The sequence below is a fragment of the Tamandua tetradactyla genome, chromosome 5, assembly GCF_023851605.1.
Source record: "Tamandua tetradactyla isolate mTamTet1 chromosome 5, mTamTet1.pri, whole genome shotgun sequence".
Lineage (NCBI taxonomy): Eukaryota > Metazoa > Chordata > Mammalia > Pilosa > Myrmecophagidae > Tamandua > Tamandua tetradactyla.
The window spans coordinates 77,676,861-77,698,384 of NC_135331.1; the positions used below are offsets into that span (position 1 = coordinate 77,676,861).

The 21,524-nt window shown below is 36.7% G+C and overlaps 2 protein-coding genes and 1 pseudogene across 11 annotated transcripts in view; 2 read left to right on the plus strand and 1 right to left on the minus strand.

Moving 5' to 3' along the window:
* Positions 1–13,976, plus strand: part of MFN1 (mitofusin 1) — a 50,847-nt gene extending 36,871 nt beyond the window's left edge. For 3 of the 4 annotated variants that reach the window (XM_077161121.1, XM_077161123.1, XM_077161124.1), the window contains exon 18: positions 267–7,333. In XM_077161121.1, the coding sequence (XP_077017236.1) occupies positions 267–348 (82 nt within the window). In that variant the 3' untranslated portion in view covers positions 349–7,333. Of the gene's footprint in view, positions 1–266; positions 7,334–13,233 lie in introns of those variants that run through there. The other variant, XM_077161122.1, reaches the window with a different exon arrangement.
* Positions 3,306–21,524, minus strand: part of GNB4 (G protein subunit beta 4) — a 129,557-nt gene continuing 111,338 nt past the window's right edge. For all 7 annotated transcript variants that reach the window (XM_077161126.1, XM_077161131.1, XM_077161129.1 and 4 more), the window contains one exon: positions 3,306–7,392. In XM_077161126.1, the coding sequence (XP_077017241.1) occupies positions 7,286–7,392 (107 nt within the window). In that variant the 3' untranslated portion in view covers positions 3,306–7,285. The remainder of the gene's footprint in view (positions 7,393–21,524) is intronic.
* On the plus strand, positions 16,835–18,490 carry LOC143684276 (aldo-keto reductase family 1 member B1 pseudogene; annotated as a pseudogene).

The window sequence follows — 21,524 nt, forward strand, 5'->3', positions numbered from 1 at the left end:
TATGATATCTTTATTGGCTTTGATATTAGCTTGATGCTGGCCACGCAGCATAATTTTTTAGCTCTTGAACACTGGGGTTCTGTGTTTCCTGTAAAGCTATACTAGCACTTAAAAATAATTCTCTGAAAATAGTTGGTAATAGTTTGAATGTTCAGAGAAATGTAGCAGCAGCAGGCTCGGAGTTCTTATTTTTAAGATCAGATGGAATGCACTTTTGTCCTTGGGCTTTGTAGTAATGATGTTTTATTCTTTTTTTTTTTAATTAGAAATAAGGCTGTTCAACTTGAAAATGAGCTGGAGAATTTTACTAAGCAGTTTCTACGTTCACGCAGTGAAGAAGAATCTTAACAATAGAGTGCTTTGGTGAACAAGAGGAGGAGGAAACAGAACTTGTAAGATTGGGATCGTTGTACTTTTATGAATTGACTTCAAATATGAAATTCTACTAACTGTACCTAAATAGGAAGTCCTTGTGAAGAGTCTGATAATGATCTGTTTCAGGGTGTTTGCAGTTCTGAAGAGTATTATGATGTATTGATGTCCTTAGTTTTAATTTTGGGTTAAGAAAAGGTCAAGTTATTTGATGTGTTAAAATTATGAATTCATTTAAAGCAACAGAACCAACTCTGTGACCCCTGAGGGTTGGGGCCTTGAGCTCTTAATTAGGGCTTTCTTTTTTGATTCTGAAAAACTCTGCTTCCTGGCATCCAGGAGTTTGAGAATGCTCCGTTCATCTTCTTTGTCAAAACTAATTTTTGATGCCTACTTAAATGACAGTAGTCACTTTTTGTTCTTTTATTAATTGTGCTGCTCTCACCACCAAGGAGAGTGGAATGTTCTTGAGTGTATTATTTTATGCAAGTTACAATCACTTTTACTGTCATGGCAGGTGTGTAAGCCACTAATAAATGTGCTGTTTTATTCCCATTAAAACTGGTATAAAATAGTATAAAGGTTTGTTATTATAAATAGTCACTTATAAAAGCATCTGGGTCTAAATAGTTTTTTCGTTATTTCTAAAGGGACATTTTCAGCTTCGCCCCAACTATGATTCCAGGAAGGAAAGCTTTTCTATCTCAGTTTTCAGAGTGAAGTTTTTAGTGATTAAAAGTAGCCAAAGATATGGGAGTTCTGAATTTTGAATTAGTAATGTACAAAAGCTGTTCTCAGAAGGTTTTTTTGCCTAGTACATTATCGGATCGTTCTCCCCAGGAGGGTTTTACTTTTATTTAATTGCGTGAGTTTTCCAGGGCTGGGTTAAAAATTATTAATGCATTTCTTACCTTAATGAAATTATTTATAGGTTCAGGCATCATGGCTGCTTCTGTATTAAAAATTGAAACTTAATGGGAATGTACAAAAATGAAATTATTCTAGGACTGTATTATGCAAATGTAGTCTGAGGACCAGATTAACATCACCTAGGAGTTGGACTAAATGTACAACCCCAGGGCATTGGATTTATAGTTTAAGTGCTTTCTTTTCATGGGAGAGAGAGAATTTCAGACTTCTAAAAAAGTTTTTTTTAATAGTCCATCCTTTCTTTTCTGAGCCTTTTATGGAATGCTTCTGGATGCTATTCAGTCTTTTCAAGAGATGTAACTCTAGTTTTCAAGATATTTAAGAAGAAAATCACATTATTTAGACCATAGGGGCCTTGCATAAATATTTGTACTTTATGCAAATCAGATTAATGGATACACTATTCAAATCCAAATGAATATTTATATTTATATTCATTTTATAGCTTTTGTTGATTTTTAATCCAGAAATGGAACAGACCAAGTGGGAATGACAACTACAATCTGAAAAACTGATATTCAGGATTGGCTGGTAATTTAGGTTACAAGTTCAAGATCTTAACCTTTATATGGTAAACTACTTGAACTTTTAAAACAGTGTAGTGGTTTGGTATTACCTCATTTATTATAATAAAGCATTTATGGAATATGGAACTATTTAATACAGCATTTACAGAGCTGAATCAGAAATACTAGGGTTGGGGTCCAGCAATCTATAGTTTAACAAGCCATCCAGGTGATTGTAATACATGCTAAAGTTTGGGAAGCACTAATATAGTGGCTCTGATGTAGTACATTCTCTGTCACTAGTTTGAATGTACATATGATCAAGTTGAAAATGTATGAGTGTTGGAAATGAACACTATGATAATGAAACCCAGCCTTTTTGTCTATGTACTTTATGATTGAGGTAGTTCAAAGTTATTGCACACAGTTTACCTAGTTGTTTATTATGTCTGTTTGCAGGATTATTTATAAGCTACTTTGTATAATCTTAAACTTTCTACAAAATAAAAACTTTTATAAGTATGCAAGCTTGTAAGGGGAAAATAAAGCACACTTGTTTGTCTGATAGTTGATAAATGTAGCATTTGTACTGACAGGTTTATACTGGGATTCAGTGAGTTTTAATCTTTCATATTTAACCACTTTTACTGTAGGTATTTAAGCTATCTTAAGTATGAGTAGATTGGTTCCTTCTATGATTGAATTAACCATTGTTCAACACAACTGACCAAGTATTGAAAGTGTAAGAGAAAGTTATACACACCAGTTCTAAGTGGTCATCGACTACTATGGTGGAAACATACATTGAGAGGTTTTCTACATTAGTCTTGCAACTCACAAATCTAGGACTCTGTCCCTGGTCCAGCAACCCATAGTGCTGTGTGCCCTTTAATGGACTTGCATCATAATTTAAAACAACAAAAGCAAAACCCATTTTATTGTGGAAAAAAATACTAAACACAGACAAAAGTAGTCAGGAAAGCATAATGTACCTCTCTGACCCATCACCCAGCTTCAAGAATTGTTAACGCACTGCCAAGATTGTTTTATCTACATTCCCCACAGTATTTTGAGTAACTTGAGATATAAATATGTAAATATCTACCTAACTTAATTTCCCTATTCATCCACTCACCCCACCCACAGGATTGTAATGAAAGTAGTAAGAACAGTTTTATTCTGAGCAGAACTGGTTATTTAGAAATTACATAGAAGGAAATTAAATTATATCCTAGAGGAGCCACAGAGTAACAGTGATTTGATTTTGCTTTTTACTTAAAGCCTGTAGCCTTTTAATAAGCTAGGCATTGTTTCTAGAGCTGAAGGATGGGTCATTGACAGTCCGTTCTCTGTCCTTTGCCCTTTTTTTCCTGAAGAAAATAATTGCCAGTGTTGAGATAAAGGAATTAAGGCTGAACATAAAATACTGGGCTTAAAGTTTAGTTCTGGAAGTTTAAAATCCTACTAAAACTGGACTTAAAACATGCTACAGTAAAGTCTGGTTAAAAGCACTTTATTGACTACAATATCAATTCACAGCAATATTTCACTGAGCTACTATACACATGGTCACTATACAAGTAAGATCCAAGAATACTGTTGAATCACATCTAATTTACTGGTTGGTTTATACCTTCATAAAAGCTTAATCTAGGTATTTTACCTTTACTGTAATTAGTAATACTATTCTTATTCCTAGTTAACTGGTAACAAGTGTGGAAACCATTCTAGGTGAGTGAAGAATATGAAAATATTTTTATCAACTTAAAAAAACCACAGATACCTTTTGATAGGGATAAACAAATGCAAGTGTTCAGATGCTTCTTTGAAGAAAACATGAAAGTATAGAGCACCATTCTGGAAATGACAGAAAAGTTTTGAGATACCGAGTATATCACTGCAGAGCTATTCATTTAAAAAAAGGTGTATGATTTTGTTGGGCACATTTAATATTAATTGTAACAATGTTTTAATCAAAATGCTGCATTATCATAGCTATTTTACAAAATCAGTAATTGGATTTAAGAAAAAAGGCCTCAGGAAACTTTACTGCCATGCACACAAATTTGCTAAAATACAAGGGATGTACAATTAATACTTTTTTAAAAAATGTAATGCTTGCTTTGACATTCTACATACCATTTTAATGAGTACCTATTTTAATTTAAAATACCAGCTTTACTCATTGTGCTACAGCTGGCTGTAAATTAACTTCCTTTCTCATAAGAAAGATTTCTAACCTGTATGCATTTAAAAAATTCTAACAGGATGTTTGAAATATTTTGAGTTTGCTTTCCACAATGACAAAAGGGAAAAAGCTGAACATAATAATTAAAATACATTGTTTTTAAAGCCTGCACTCCCTAATTATACAGTATCTTCACTATTAAAATTATGATAGGGCCATATAGAAGATTGTTGAATCAATTTCCACAAATTTAAAGTACATCAGCATGCTACAAGTATTCATATGTGTTTACAATTTAAAATGTGAGATGCAAAGCATAAGTTTCCCTGAACAATTTCACTTTGAAAATGGACGAAGTCTTAGTTTATTAGTAAATCCTAAGATATCAGTAGTTTTGGAGGAGCTCATTTATATAATATTGGCAAAGTATGTTTAGCAATAATAAAAATTTTAGTATTTGTCACCTGAAGAAATAAACATCCATCTTTCTTTTAATACATTAACTTTTAAATTGATTAATGTATTCCAGAAGTACTTACAGCCATTGTATCTATGGGACTAGTTTACCATCAGTTCAATAGAGTTTGAATTAACATGGTGAAAACTGCCTACTAGGCTCTCTTGTAATTGAAATGTTAAGCCCACATCTTTGCCCCTAAGGATAGAAGCCAATTTGGGGTGTGTTGTATGTAATCGTATAATCACAACTATAAAATGTGAACTAGGGAAGAACCTTGGATGTTTTAGTATAGATCCCTAATAATATAGCTGGTGAAAATGAGGCCTGTCCGTCAAAGTGGAGGCACCATCTTGCTAACAGCAAGTTCTTTCTTGTTCAGGTTTTTGAATGATTTGATGAACTACATGGCAGTCCTTTGTTACAGAAAAGAGTGTGTGCCTTTGAAATATTTTTGCCAGGTTTCAAGTACTGTATATATAGTGATATAAATAGCTCACAAATAAATCTACCAAGGCATACTATGTTTAAATGTTTCTTAAGTGAAGAGGAAAAAGTAATAGGCACCAGATAACTGCAATATATGTCCATAAGTCTTAAGCACAACATTTAAATTGGCAACCAGCTGAACTCAAACTGCAAATGAGAATTTTAGCAACTGGAATTAATATCAGTTGAAAGCAAAGGGTTAATCAGTAATTAAACCTACCACTACTGTGGCAATGACTTTTTTTTTTTTGGGAACAATGACCTTATTTTATGTCCATTTGGTCATATGAACAATTAGCCACAAGTGTTCAATACTGGTTGGTTTTCAGTTGCCAAGTACAGTTTTAATTATGGGAATTGTTTTAAACTCCTCTCTAGGTAATTTAATACCATCAAAATAAAATTTCATTTTTAAATAATGTGTTTATGATCATACAATTCTTGTAGCCCGTGTGTATCGTAGTCCATGTGCCTCTGAATAAAGTATCTTGTTATTAGAACAGCTTTCAAAGCAGAGGATATACTTTCTATAAGGTTATTTTTCGCACAGCAGAAGTACATTCTTGAGCAGGATCTTGCAATGATGGCAGTTTGGGGGGGTAGATGGATGACTTCGGTTTTTAAAAATATTCTTGCCTTATATAAACTCAAATTGCTGCTCTTTATGGGTGATAAATAGTCCACAAACAAAATTAATAGCAAAAGTTCATAGAATTTAACAAAAAATATATATATTCATGCCTGCCATCTATCAATGTTCTGTTTTGCCCCTATATCTTAATCTGCCTTAATCTACATTCTCAATATAAAAATGAAAACTACAGGTAAATTTGCGATTATTTAGCTTACAGTTACATATTAATAAAAGTTTAGCTGTGATCTCAACAGTAACTTACACAGTTATTACATTACCAAGTATAATATACCTCTGTTTGCGACTTCACACGTTGACCAAGAATCTTATATTGTCAATCATTCAGATTTATTTGTAAGAGAAAGTCCAGATGAAAAGTATCTTTGTTTAGAATTCGTGAAGGTGGGCATTTTTTCTAGTAGTAGGCACATTCTTATTTCATCAATAAAGGAATTGCTCAGTATTTTCCTCTGACAACTTCAAGAACTGCTTTAAGAATTTTTCTTTTGGCTTTTAAGTTGTATCACTTAGTTCTAAGCACACTTTGGAGTAAAACCACTTAGAAACCAATATTTTGTAATAAGTGTACTAAGTGAAATAGTATTACAGTAAAGCAAAAAAAACTTAAATGTTTCCTTTTAAGAAATATGAAGGCAGGGGAAATTTACATCAACTTGGGTATTACATGAACATAGAATTCATAAAACCTCTCTATTATAATTATAACAAATCATAGCTAATGACTGCTTAAACTCACTTCTGAACAATGATGCCACACTACTATTTCCTACCAAATGTATACTGATAATACTGGGAAAGATTCCTTAGATGCAAGAACAATCCAGATGTTTATTAGATTTGAAATACAAGTACTCTCTATAAACTCAGTTCCAGAGTGTGAAATACATGAGAAAATTCAATCAGCTGTTGAGAAGGCTGCTCAAAGTGTCGACTGATTATAGCTAGCCTTTAAAAATGGCACAAGAACCATTTTCTTATGTGTCTAAAATTACAACGTGAAATTTCTACTCTTTGGCCTTCAGATTACTTCTCAAAGGACTGAATGTGAGTACTTATTATCTGTACTAATTGAATGGCAAAGGATGCTTGAAGAACTAATAGCATTCAAAAGGACTCCCCTCGGTACCAAGGCCTACAGGAATCTTAAAACATTAAACCATCAGGATCTCTTCAGATTAAAAAGGAAGATCAGAATTCAAGGAGACTTTTCTTCAAATCTAAGTATACACACATGTAGTATCATTTTCATCTATTACTGTGCCTGGTTCTTCCATTACAAAACCCAAGAATGTAACATTTCTTGTATATATAAAGTTAAAAATGTAGTTCGTTAAAGAATTCAAACACAAACATGATAAACTGCTATAATGCATACATTCCATGTTACAGAAATAAAATCATTAGACTTTCACACAGGCAAAAGTTCACGAAGTTCAAATTAATCAAACTCCTCAAATTAATACATTGGTCCTTTTGATCTTAGCCAGCACCTTTGCCTTGCTGTGTATTTTTTCCACCTTTTTTTTTTTGCGGGGGCGGGGGGCGTTACTGAAAACTTCTCTTTGTATATAATCTCACTAGAAAAATCTTCACCTGCCAATATAAGGTAGAATTTTTTTTTTCACAGCTATAGGCTGTATGTAGGACTGATTTCTCCAGATAACAGTGAAGAATAAAATATGCATGAGTTAATTCCAGATTCTAAGAAAACTATCCCAAGAGCCTGTTGCCACAGCCATGCCATCATCAGTTACACCTAAACAGCTGACACGGTTGTCATGACCAGCAAGGACACCTGGAAAAAAAAAAGTAAAATGTAAGCACTTGCAGAGTTTAAGAATTAAACAAACATATGCATAAGAGATCATTACAAGGATCCTTAAATTAACAGACTGCTCTGAGTGGGTAAAGTGAGGGTACAGGGTAAGCTGGCGATGAACTTCAAATACACCCGCTTTGTAGGACTTAAATTTTTCACATGTGCATCAATTAGTGTTTTTATTAAAAAAAAATTATAATTAAGCTTCCTTATATCTAAACAGATGTAGAATTATATTCTAACCCTAACCCTTCCTTATATCTAAACAGATGTAGAATTATATTCTACATCTCTAAAGAAATTCATTATAGTCCACAGTCCACTGAAATTACTTTGACACATAAATCATTATTGGTTGTAATGTTCTGAAACCATTGGACATATCTGGCTTTAGTTTCTTTTGTTTATTAAAGTTCAAATTCACTTGATATCTTGGCCACCAGACAGGGTAAAAATTAAGTATTCCCAAATATTGGGGGTGGGGGTGGGATTAGAAATCTAAGGATTAATGGAAAAAAACTGAACCCTTCAAATCCTCACCAATTTTTTCTTTGATATAGTATGTCTGATTTTGGATTATCTTCTTATATGATTTAACCTCAGGAACAAAAGCTCATTTTGCCTAACTCTTAATATTCTTTATATAATACATCCAATATGGTAATTACTTGCAATGGTAAAATTTACCATCATGGGTAACCAAAAAATGTATACTGTGGCTAAATATACTGGAGAGGAAGATGAATCAGCAATTTATTAATCAGGATTCAATTCTTTCTAAGATGAAAGTTCCAATCAACCCAATTTGAAACCAACTGTAAGTAAAAGCAAAACTTATTTGATTCCCCTTGTATGTAGTAGATTGTTTTTCTCTTGCCACTTTCAGGGATTTTCTGCTTCTCTTCAATATTTGACAGACTGTTTAGTATGTTCCTTGGGGAAGGCCTATTTGGATTTATTCTATTTGGATTTTGTTGGGCTTCTTTGACTTGTATATTTATGTCCTTTATGAGGGTTGGGAAGTTCTCCCCCAATATATCCTCAACTACTCTTCCTAGCCCTTTAGAATCAAATAAGACTGAGTTCAGACTACTCAACTAGCACCCTGGAGGTGAGAAGGCAGTGATATGATACACTCAAGGTCCTGAAAGAGGAAGACTTCCAGTGAAGAATTCTGTACCTAGCCAAATTGTCCTTTAAAATTAAGGGAGAGATTAAAGTTTTCACAGACAAAGAAGTCCTGAAAGAATCTGGCAAGAAGAGACTGGTCCTACAAGAACTACTAAAAGGAGTTCTGTCAGCTGAAAAAAAAGATAGGAGAGGGAGGTCTGGAGGATGGCACAGAATTGAAGAATACCACTAAGGGTAATTTAAAGAATACAAAGAGAAAGAGGGAAAAGAATATATGGATCTGACAAACAATATAAAAAAGATAAGATGGTGGAATCAAGAAACACCTTTTCACTAATAATTTTGAATGTCAATGGGCTAAATTTACCAATTAAAAGATACAGATTGGCAGAATGAAATCCAGCTAAATGCTACCTTCAAGAGACTCATCTTAGAAACAAGGATACAAACAGACTGAAAGTAAAGGATGGGAAAAGATTTTCCACACAAGTTGTAACCAAAAGAAAGCAGGAGTAGCTATACTAATATCAGACAAAATAGACTTTAAATGTAAACATATCATAAGAGGCAAAGAAGGACACTATATACTAATTAAAGGGTCAATTCACCAAGATGATATAACAATCATAAATGTTTATGCTCCCAATCAAGGAGCTCCAAAACACATAAGACAGTGAGACAGACATTGGCAAAACTGGAGGGAGTGACAGAAGTTTCAACAATAATAGTAGGAGACTTCAATACACCACCCTCCTCTACACATAGAGCAACCAGACAGAAGATCAACAAGGAAATAGAGAAGTTAAATAACCTGATACTTAAGAATTAAACCTAACAAACATAGGTTTGGTTGTCTTTGCAACCCAAAGCACAAGGTTATACATTCTTCTGTAATGCTCATGCAACATTCTCCAGGATAGGTTATATGCTGGGGCACAAAGCAGGTCTTGCTAAATTTAAAAACACTGAAGTTATTCTAAGCACTTACTCTGATCAGAATGGGATGAAGCTGGATCTCAATAACCACCAAGAATGAGAACATTAACAAATATATGGAGATTAAATAACACCTCTTAAAGAAGAAATTGTTAGAGAAATCGCTAGCTATCTGGAGATGAATGGAAATGAGAATACAACTTATCAGAACTTATGGCATGCGGCAAAGGCTGTGCTGAGAGGGAAATTTATTACCCAAAATGCCTATATTAAAAAATAAGAAAGAGCAAAAATTGAGGACTTAACAGCAAATTGAGGACTTAACAGCATACCTGGAAGAATTTGAGAAAGAACAGCAAACTAACCCCAAAGCAAACAGGGGAAGAGAAATAAAGATTAAAGCAGAGATAAATGAATGGGAGAACAGAAAGAATCAATTAAAACCAAAAGTTGATTGCTTGAGAAAATCAATAAAGTTTGATGAGCTACTAGCAAGACTGACAAAGAAAAGAGAGAGGATGCAAATAAACATAATCAGAAATGAGAAGGGGTGCATTAACACAGACCCTGAAGAAATAAATCATAAGAGGATACTATGAACAACTATATGCCAACAAACTAGACAACTTAGATGAAATGGACAAATTCCTGGGGAAGCACAAACAAGCTACACTGACTCAGAAAGAAACAGAAGATCTCAACAAACCAATCACAAGTAAAGAGATTCAATCAATCATCAAAAATCTTCCCGCAAAGAAAAGCCCAGGGCCAGATGGCTTCACAAGGGAATTCCGCCAAACATTCCAAAAAGAACTAACACCAATCCTGCTCAAACGTTTCCAAAGAAAATGAGGAAAAAGGAACTCTACCTAACTCATTTTATGGCGCCAATATAATTTTAATACCAAAAACCAGGTAAAGATGCTATAAGAAAGGGAAACTACAGGCCAATCTCCCTAATGGATGTAGATGCAAAAATTCTCAGTAAAATATTAGCAAATTGAATCAAATAGTACATTAAAAGAATTCTTTTTTATACCAGGAATGCAAGGCTGCTTCAACACAAAAAAAATCGATCAATGTAATACAGCACATTAACAAATCGAAAGGGAAAAATCACATGATCATCTTGATTGATGCTGAAAAAGCATTCCACAAAATTCGGCATCCTTTTCTGACAAAAACACTCCAAAAGATAGGAATCAAAGGTAACTACCTCAATATGATAAAGGGAATATATGAAAAACTTATAGCCAGCATCATATTCAACAGAGACAGACTGAAAACTTTCTCCCTAAGATCAGGTACAAGACATGGATGTCCACTGTCACCACTGTTATTCAACATGTGCTAGAAGTTCTACCTAGAGCAATCAGGCAGGACAAAGAAATAAAAGGCATCCAAATTAGAAAGAAAGATGTAAAACTCTCATTTTTTTGCAGATGATATGATATTATGAAGATCCTGAGAAATCTACAGCAAAATTACTTCAGCTAATAAATTTAGCAAGGTGGTGGGATATAAAATTAATGTGCAAAAATCAGTAACATTTCTATACACAAGCAATGACCTACCTGAGGAGCCAGTTAAGGGAAATATTCCATTCAAAATAGCAACTAAAAGAATCAAATATTTAGGAATGAACTTAACTAGGGATGTAAAGGACTTAAAACTATATAACACTGCTAAAAGAAATCAAAGGAGATCTAAATAGGAGGAAAGGCATTGCTTGCTCATGGACAGGAAGGCTAAATACAGTTAAGATGTCAATTCTCCCCAAAGTGATCTATGGATTCAACATAGTACAATCAAAATTGCAACAACCTACTTTGAATATTTGGAAAAGTTAATACTAAATTCATCTGGAAGGGAAAGAGACCCCGAATAGCTAAAAGCATTCTAAAAAAGAGCGAAGATGGGAGAATTAACACTCCTTAACTTTAAATCCTATTATAAAACCACAGTGGTCAAAATAGCATGGTACTGGCATAAAGATAGAAGCACTGACCAATGGAATAGATTTGAGAGTGTAGAAATACGCTGCCAAATCTATGGTCAACTGATTTTTAACAAGGCCCCCAAATCATCTGAACTGGGACAAAATAGTCTTTTCAATAATTGGGCATGGAAGAATTGGATATGAATAGCCAAGATAATGAAAGAGGACCACTATCTTAAATATGATACAAAAATTAACTCAAAGTGGATCAAACACCTAAGAACTAGCACCATAAACCTTCTAGAAGAAAATGTAGAGAAACATCTTCAAGACCAGTAATAGGAGGTAGCTTCCTAAACTTTACACCCATAGCACAAGCAACAAAAGACAAAATAGATAAATGGGAACTCCTCAAAATCAAATGCCTCTGTACTTCTAAACGACTTTGTCAAAAAGGTGGGAAGAAAATATTTGGAAATCATATATTGTACAAAGGTTGGATTTCCTGTATATACAAAGAAATCATACAACTCAACAACAAAAGAACAAACAACCCAATTATAAAATGGGTTAAAGATATGAATAGGCATTTTCCTGAAAAGCAAATGCAGACGGCTCAAAAGCACATGAAGAGATGTTCATTTTCATTGGCTATAAGGGAAATGCAGATCAAAACTACAATGAGATACCACCTCACACCTATAAGAATGGCTGCTATTCAGCATTATTTATAATTACCAAGAGTTGGAAACAGCCAAAATGTCTATCAACAGACAGGTGGCTAAACAAACTGTGGTATATACATACGATGGAATATTATGCAGCTGTAAGACAGAATACAGTTATAAAGTATGTAACAACATGGATGGACCTTAAGGACATTATGCTGAGTAAGATTAGCCAAACAAAAGGACAAATACTGTATGGTCTCACTGATATGAACTGACATTAGTGACTAAACTTGGAATATTACGTTGGTAACAGAGACCATCAGGAGATAGAAATAGGGTAAGATAATGGGTAATTGGAGCTGAAGGGATACAGATTGTGCAACAGGACTGAATGTAAAACCTCAGAAATGGACAGCACAATGCTACCTAACTGTAATACAATTATGTTAAAACAATGAATGAAGCTGAATGTGAGAATGACAGAGGGAGGAGGGCAGGGGGCACAAATGAAATCAGAAAGAAAGATAGATGACAAAGATTGAGATGGTATAATCTAGGATTGCCTAGAGTGTACAATGACAGTGACTAAATGTACAGATTTAAAAAATGTTTTTGTATGAGGAAGAACAAAGGAATGTCATTACTGCAAGGTGCTGAAAATAGAAGGTAATTAATATTTTAAAATTTCAACTTGTGTGTGAGACTGAAGCAAAAAATGTTTATTTGGTACAAAATTTATATTTTGACTAGTGCATTTCCTAATATAACTTATGTAGATAGCTTGGTTGAACAACATAAGTACATGGAACCTTGGGTAGAACATGAGATTTTGTTGGTTTGTCCAGAGTGATGCCCCGATGAATCCCAGAGTGATCTGATCAGTGAGTGGAAAAGTATTTGCAAAGTCCCCTTTGGGGAATGGTGAGAACAGAGAAAAATTCAACCTCCCCAAGCTGAATTCTTGATATTCTCACAAACAGTGTGGACAACCAAAGCTATAGGCTGAGCCCCCAGTCTTGGGGTTTGTTCATATGAAACTTAACCCCACAAAGGATAGGTCAAGCCTACTTAAAATTAGGCCTAAGAGTCACCCCCAAGAGGTTCTCTCTTTTGTTGCTCAGATGTGGTCTCTCTCTCCAGCCAACACAGCCGGCAAACTCACCACCCTCCCTCTATCTACGTGGGACATGACTCCCAGGGGTGTGGATCTTCCTGGCAACGTGGGACAGAAATCCCAGCATCAAGGGATTGAGAAAAACTCTAGAATGAGCTGAGACCCAGCATTAAGGGATTGAGAAAACCTTCTAGACCAAAAGGGGGAAGAGTGAAATGAGACAAAGTGTCAATGGCTGAGAGATTCCAAACAGAGTTGAGAGGTTATCCTGGAGGTTATTCTTACGCATTAAGTAGATATCACCTTGTTAACCAAGATGTAATGGAGAGGTTGGAGGGAACTGCCTGAAAATGTAGAGCTGTATTCCAGTAGCCATGTTTCTTGATGATGACTGTATAATGGTGTAGCTTTCACAATGTGACTGTGTGATTGTGAAAACCTTGTATCTTATGCTCCTTTTATCTACCTTGTCAACAGATGAGTAGAACATATGGAATAAAAATAAATAACAGGGGGAACAAATGTTAAAATAAATTTAGTTTGAAATGCTAGTGATCAATGAAAGGGAGGAGTACGGGGTATGGTGTATATGTTTTTTTTTGTTTGTTTTCGTTTTATTTTTCTGTTGTCCTTTTGTTTCTTTTTCTGAATTGATGCAAATGTTCTAAGAAATGATCAGGATGATGAATCTGCAGCTATGTGATGATATTGTGAATTACTGATTATATATGTAGAATGGAATGATCACATATTGGGAATGTTTGTGTTTCTTCCTGTAATATTTTTTAAATTAATAAAAAAGTAAAAAAAAAAAAGAATGGCTGCTATTAAATAAAAAAGGAAACTATAAATGTTGGAGAGGATGTGGAGAAATTGAGATATTTACACACTGCTGGTGGGAATGTATAATGGTGCACCACTATGGAAGACTGTTTGGTGGTTCCTTAGGAAACTAAATATTGAGGTGCCCTATGACCCAGCAATAACACTATTTGGTATATACCCAGAAGAGCTGAAAGCAACGACACAGACATTTGCACACCTATGTTCATAGCAGCATTATTCACAATTGCCAAAAGATGGAAACAAGCCAAATTTCTATCAACAGACAAGTGGATCAACAAAATGTGGTATACACATATGATGGACTGTTATGCACCAGTAAGACAAAATGACGTTCTGAAGCACATGACAACATGGATGAGCCTTGAGGACATAATGCTGAGCAAAATTAGTCAGACACAAAAGGATAGATACTGTATAATTCCACGTTTATGACCAGCATAAAGGTACAATCAGAGGTTTATAATACAGAATATAGGGGACTTAGAGATACACAGAAACTAGAGATGGGTGAACCATTAGCTAATGAGGTTGTACGCCAATGTAAGGGAACACATAGGAGTGAAGGTGATTCTCTAATGGATATATAAGTAATATTACCATATTGAGGATGAACAAGCTTGAAAGGGGTTGTATAGACCTACATGTCCCACTGATACACACTAGAAATATGAATTAGTTCTTACAAGAATTACTTCTATATATGATTCTTGTATAAAGAGTTTTTAAGTCCAGGGTACAGGGGGAAAACTGCTATTGCATGCTATGAGCTGTGTCCAAAAGGAAACCATTAGCACTACCACAGCAACAGCAGAGATAAATAATGGGGTGAGGGACAAGAGTTATCAGGAGTTTTAGATTTCCTTTTTGGCAAGGGTGTGTTTACTGGTTTTCTTTCTTTTGGGAAGAATAAAATTATCTGAAATTGAGAATGTTGACGGACTGTGGACTTTGGGCCCTATACACGATGCCCGATGAATGCAGGTGGCTGAAGGATGCACTGACAGGGAAGTAGACTGGTGAACAATGTTGTATACTTATGAACAAAGGTTGTGCGGCTTCAAAAAAGGAACAAAGTCTTGAGGCATGCAATGATATGAATGAATATGGGGGACATTTGCTGAGACAAAATAAGCCAGAAACAAAAGAACCACAATGGTATGGTTACCTTTAGAAAATGCTTATAACAGGGGCCTAGATTATAAGCTTTTAGAGCAGATTCATTAAGTCCGGAGTGGTGATTATTATCTCTGGGTTTTGAGAGGCTGTTTTATATATATAACGTGATATTTAGAGATAAGAATGAAGCCGAACAGGTTGTGGTTAAAGTAATTCAGAATATAGGGTAAGGAAGACAGTGCCTGTATTTTAGAACCACACATATTCATTGAGACCAATGGAAGAAAGGCTTATTTGATCTGGAACTGAAATTTTCTGTAGTGCATAATCTAATTCAACCTATCTATGTACTCATTTGAACAACTGAAACATAGGGAGCACAGAATAAGAAAGAGGTCCTTTACTCCTGTATAGATAATTTTAATGCCTGGAAACAGCCTAGAATATACTAAGCAGATAATCAAGAAGTATTGGCAAAGTCCCCTGAGGGAGGGGAAAAAGACTATAGAACTATTAAACCTTACCATCAGGGAATCCCCTGATACTGTGTCAAACTTTAGGGACACCCAAGTCAATACACTATGCCCTCAATCATGAGGCTTACTCTTGTGAAGCTTATGTAGATAGTGGAGAAGCTTAGGCTACCTATAGGCATGACTAAGAGTTATTTCTGGAGGACCTCTTTTATTGCTCAGATGTGGCCCAACTCTGCAAGTGAAATCATTGCCTTCCCCACTATGTGGGACATGGCATCCAGGGGTGAATGTCTCTGGTGACGTGGGAGATGACTCCCAGGGGTGAATCCAGACCTGACACCTTGGGATCAACAATTCCATCCTGATCAAAAGGGAGAAAAGAAGTGTAATTAATATAGTATCAGTGGCAGAGAGAGTTCAAATAGAGTCAAGAGGCTACTCTGGAGGTTGTTCTTACGCAAGTTTCAGTTAGACCTTGCTACCTATCATAAACTGCCAACCCCCAACCAGGACAATTCCAGTCAATCCTAAAGAACACCTAGGGCAATTTATAAGATTCCACAAGGATTCCATGCACTAGAGTAACTTTCCAGAAACCTACGATCTCCAAATGGATCCCTGATCCAGATAAGTCCTGAAACCTAGCCCAGCCTCTCCAGAACATCAGATAGTTACATCTCCCTACCTAATATTAGTTACAGACCCTTCCAAGATAAAAAATTTAGAATTGCCATACCCCAAAACACCCCTAAAGAGAGGGATGGAAAGATCAAAAGTGATGGTATTCAGAGAGGATAGGATTTAACAAATGAATATGAATGCTGAATCATTAAACTGATATCTCTTTTAGTCTCCAGTATTTCAGAGTACCTATAAGTAAAAACCTAAAATTGTGAAATTGTAACCCATGTCAAACTCTGAAATATGTTCTACAACTAATTGTGGTGTTGCACTTTGAAATTTATAGCTTTTTTGTATATGCTATTTTTCACAAAAAAAAGAAGGAAAAAAGTCGATTGTGATGACAAAACAATATTTAAGCCCTCTAGTTTCCTACACCTGGAGCAGGCAGAAGGAAAAATAGAGAGGAGTATATGATAGCCCTTGAATAACTCTGGGATCTGTCCTGTAACCACTTGTTGAAGAGTGCTTTGAAAACTATTGCTTTTTTATTTCTTTGCCTTGTCTATGTTATAGTATACTAAAAAAAAGTTAAAAAAAAAAAAGTAATTGGCTTTGGCAGTTCTGGGTTGGGGTCAACAAAGTCTAGTAGGCATGGTTAACCACACTGTGCTCTGCAACAGCGCCATGACCCTGGGGCTGGGCACCTGGAAGGCCCCTTCAGGCAAAGTGACAGGAGGCTGTGAAGGTAGCCATTGATGTTGGGTAAAACCACACTAAGTGCATCCAGAGTACCAGAATGAGAGTGAGGTGGGGGTCACCATCCAGGAGAAGCTCAAGGAGCAGGCAGTGAAGCTCAAGGACCTCACCAGCAGCAGCAGCAAGCTTTGGTGCACACACCATGAGAAAAGCCTGGTGAAAGAAGCCTACCAAAAGATACTTAGTGACCTCAAGCTGGACTACCTGGACCTCTACCTTATTCACTGGCCTACAGGCTTTCAGACTGGGAAGGAGCTTTTTCCTTTGGAGGAGGCAGACAACACAATTTCCAGTGACACCGATTTTGTGGACATGTGGGCATCATGGAAGAGCTGATGGATAAAGGACTGGTCAAAGCTACTGGAGTATCTAACTTCAACCATCTCCAAATTGACAGGACTTTAAATAAACCTGGCTTAAAATATAAGCCTGCGGTTAACCAGATTGAGTGCCACCCGTACCTAACTCAGGGGAAGCTATTGCAGTACTGTCAGTCCAAAGGCATTGTGGTGACAGCCTATAGGCCCCTTGGCTCTCTGACAGGCCCTGGCCAAGTCTGAGGACCCTTCCTTATTGAAAGATCGCAGGATCAAAGCAATTGCAACTGAGCATGACAAAACCACAGGCCAGTGCTGATCAGTTCCCCATGCAGAGGAATTGGTGGTGGCCCCCAAGTCTGTGACACCTGAAAAGATCGCTGAGAACTTTCAGGTCTTTGACTTTGAACTAAATAGTGTGGATATGACTACCTTACTCAGTTGCAACAGGAACTGGAGGGTCTGTGCCATGCTTAGCACTTCCTCCCACAAGGATATCCCCTTCACTTTTAAGTTCTGAAGCTGTGAATGCTGGCTCTTCTCCAAGTGACCTGCTCTCCTGTTTTCCTGCCTCCTTTTTTTCTTGCAAGTGTTGGGTGACCGGAATTCCTCAGCTGTGCATTAGCAACCTGATGACAACACAGCTGGATGGTGGGGTAGGAGGAGCAGTATCTGTGGGTTAGAACTCTCTTCCAGTTTTCTTTGCCCTTTTTTTTTTCTGCCCAACTAGGAAATCCAAGTTGAATACCCCCTTCTGACCAAGGAGAAAATGCGTATAATGTCAAAATAGTGGCACTAATAGTTGGGTTTGGACTGCTTGGAATTATATTCCTTTCAGCTAAACTTCTTGCCTCAGATAAAAAGTGCTTTTGTGAGCGCTCCCCCACCCACCCAAAAAGACAGTAATTGGCTTTGAGCAGAGTATCTCCAAAAATCCATGTTTATAAAACTGAACTTTTCTGCAGTTTTTTTATGAAAGATTATAGAAGATTATTCCTGGGTATAATTGCCCCCCCAATCCTTCAGAAATCCCAAATCTATCTAAGAATTTAAAAGGGTTAAGGCCATAAGCCCACAAAGACGGTGAGAATAGAGGCAGCAATGGCAATAAAATATTGTAACTCTGGATAGGGAGTGGAAACTGACCTGTGGACCTGAAAATGGTAAACTCAAAGCCAACTGTCTGGTAAACCAAAAAATAAAGTTATACTGTAGAATTCTCAAAAAGGTCAGACACTTAGTGGAACCAGGTATCTCTGGAACCAGGTATGGGCAGAAAGGCAGCTGAAATAAGATTGCCTAAGAAAGTGCTCAAGAATTAACAAGACCTCCAAGGCCCCTCCCTCTTAAGTAAGGTGACAGCTCCTACTGCACGGTGGCATACAACTAAAGATATATTCACTGGGGAGGGAAAACAGGCTCAGCTGAGACTGATGAAATTGTGCTACAAACAGAATGAAGCAAGCTTACTGGTTAATGCTGTGCCCTACCCTCCCCCCAGCTTTTCTCCTGAAATCAGCTCCCTTACGCCCTACAAATACAAAAGTGGAAGGTCCAGCTGGGGAATATGACCAGCCCCAGGGGAAAAGGCTCCATGCTCAGGGGCTCCTCCTGACGGCTTAGCCAGATCACCCAGTCAGCATGCCATGTGCAGAGGGCTCTCAAACAGAAGTTTTCATGTGTGAATAAGTACCCAAGCATCAAGGGACATTTAAGGAAATATTCAGAAAATGAAAACAAGGTAAAATTTAAAAATAGAAAAAAGCAACTTGGAAGGCACAAAAGACTGACAACAAGAAGAAAGCAAAAACAAATATGTAACAGTAACAAGACTGCATTCGTGAAGAGAGAACAGGTACCACAAAAAGAGAGAGAGAACAAAATAACTCAAATTAAAAGAGAGAGATGGAAAATAAAAAATAAGACAAAGGGCCAGTCTAGGAGGCTCTGCATAAATATAACAGGAATTCCAGAAAGAGAGAATAAAGACAATTGAAAAGAGGAAATTATCAAGGAAATAAGCACCTCAATTTCTCAATACTACAGGGTTTGAGTTGCCAACTGAATACACACTGCTCCATGACATACCACAACCGACAGAAAGCTCAATCAATTAGTGAGACACACATAGAAAACTAAGAAAACAAACCAAAAAATTAATTCTAAAGATACAAAAAAAGCTGCATAGTGAAAGAAGTCATAATACACCACAGCTCAGCAGTGAACATTGTTCACCTTGAGACACCATGTCTGTTTCGCAGCAGGCTACTGAGGAAAGAATCAAATGCCAGTCAAGTTTCCAATGAAGAAATCCAACCTGAAACAACAGGATAGATACCTTCTATACCCTTGGAATTAGACGTGTCCTTTCCTATAACAGGCCTCACAGTTCTTGCCAGTTGAACCATATATTAAAAAGAGCTCAGGTTTTGGATCCAGCATGCTTGCACTTGAGACAGGGCTTCACGTAACTCCTTCTCCTTCAGAAAGCCATAGCAGCAGGGCAACCTCTCCCTATGCAAAGATTCAAAGTTCCGTGGTCCAGGTTGCAGATATGACAGACGTTGCATTAACCTGTGTGTTTCGGCTTGCTAATAATTCCAGGATGCAATATGCCACAAATGGACTGTCTTTTATAAAGGGAATTTACTAAGGTACAAGTTACAATTCTAAGGCTATGAAAATGCCCAAATTCAGGCACCAAGAAGAGGTTACCTGCTCAGGAAAGGCTACAGGCATCTGGAACACCTCCATCAGTGAGGAAGGCACATGACTAGCATCTACTGGTCCTTGTTCCTGGTCCACTGCCTTCAGCTTCTGATTCCATTGGCTTTCTCTAAGCATTTGTGGGTCCCCTCTTAGCTTTCGAGGGCAAACTCTGGATTTCATCTCTTAGCTATCCTTGGCTCTCTCTAGGTTCTGGCTCCTTCACTTTCCTGCGGGTCCTTGCTTAGCATCTCTCAGGACATTTCTGTCTGCATCACCAAGCATCTGTGTCTGAGCTTTCTCCAAAATTTTTTCCTCTTAAAGGTCTCCAGTAAGCTAAATGGGTGGGTCATATCTCCATGAAAACAACCTAATCAAGTGGTCCCAACAATTGGGTAGGTCACAATCTCCATGGAAGAACCTAATCAAAAGGTCCTGCCCAATCAATAGGTCTGCACCCACAAGATTTAATTAGAAGAACATGGCTTTTCTGGATAAATAGCAGTTTCAAACAGCACATATAGAATCGACTTTGCAGTGACAAAAGTTCAGGAGTCCTGTGTGATTGTGAAAACCTTGTGCTAATGCTCCTTTTATCTACCTTGTCAGCAGATGAGTAGAACATATGGAATAAAAATAAATAATAGGGGGAATAAATGTTAAAATAAATTTAGTTTGAAGTGCTGGTGATCGGTGAAGGGGAGGAGTGAGGGGTATGGTGTGTATGTTTTTTTTTCATTTTTCTGTTGTCTTTTTATTTCTTTTTCTGAATTAATGCAAATGTTCTAAGAAATGATCATGATGATGAATATGCAACTATGTGATATTGTAAATTACTGATTATATATGTAGAATGGAATGATCACATATTAAGAATATTTGTGTTTCCTGTAATTTTTTCTTAAAAATTAAAAAAAAAAAAAAAGGGCGGGCCACAGTGGCTCAGCAGGCAAGAATGCTTGCCTGCCATGCCAGAGGACCCAGGTTTGATTCCCGGTGCCTGCCCATGTAAAAAAAAAAAAAAAAAGAGTGGTTGATAAGATGGATTAGGTGATGGCATGTCTCCACCCACTTGGGTGGGTCTTGATAAGTTTCTGGAGTCCTATAAAAGAGGAAATATTTTGTAGAATGAAAGAGATTTGGAAAGAGCAGAGAATGCTGCAGCACCATAAAGCAATGAGTCCATCAGCCAGCACTTTGGAGATGAAGAAGAAAAACGCCTCCCGGGGAGTTTCATGAAACAGGAAGCCAAGAGAAGAAGCTAGCAGATGACGCCGTGTTCACCATGCACCCTTACAGATGAGAAACGAACCCTGGCCATGTTCACCATGTGCCTTTCCAGCCAAGAGAGAAACTCTGTGTTCTCCACGTGCCCTTCCACTTGAGAGAGAAACTCTGAACTTTATTGGCATTCTTGAACTGAGGTATCTTTCCCAGGATGCCTTAGATTGGACATTTCTATAGACTTGCTTTAAT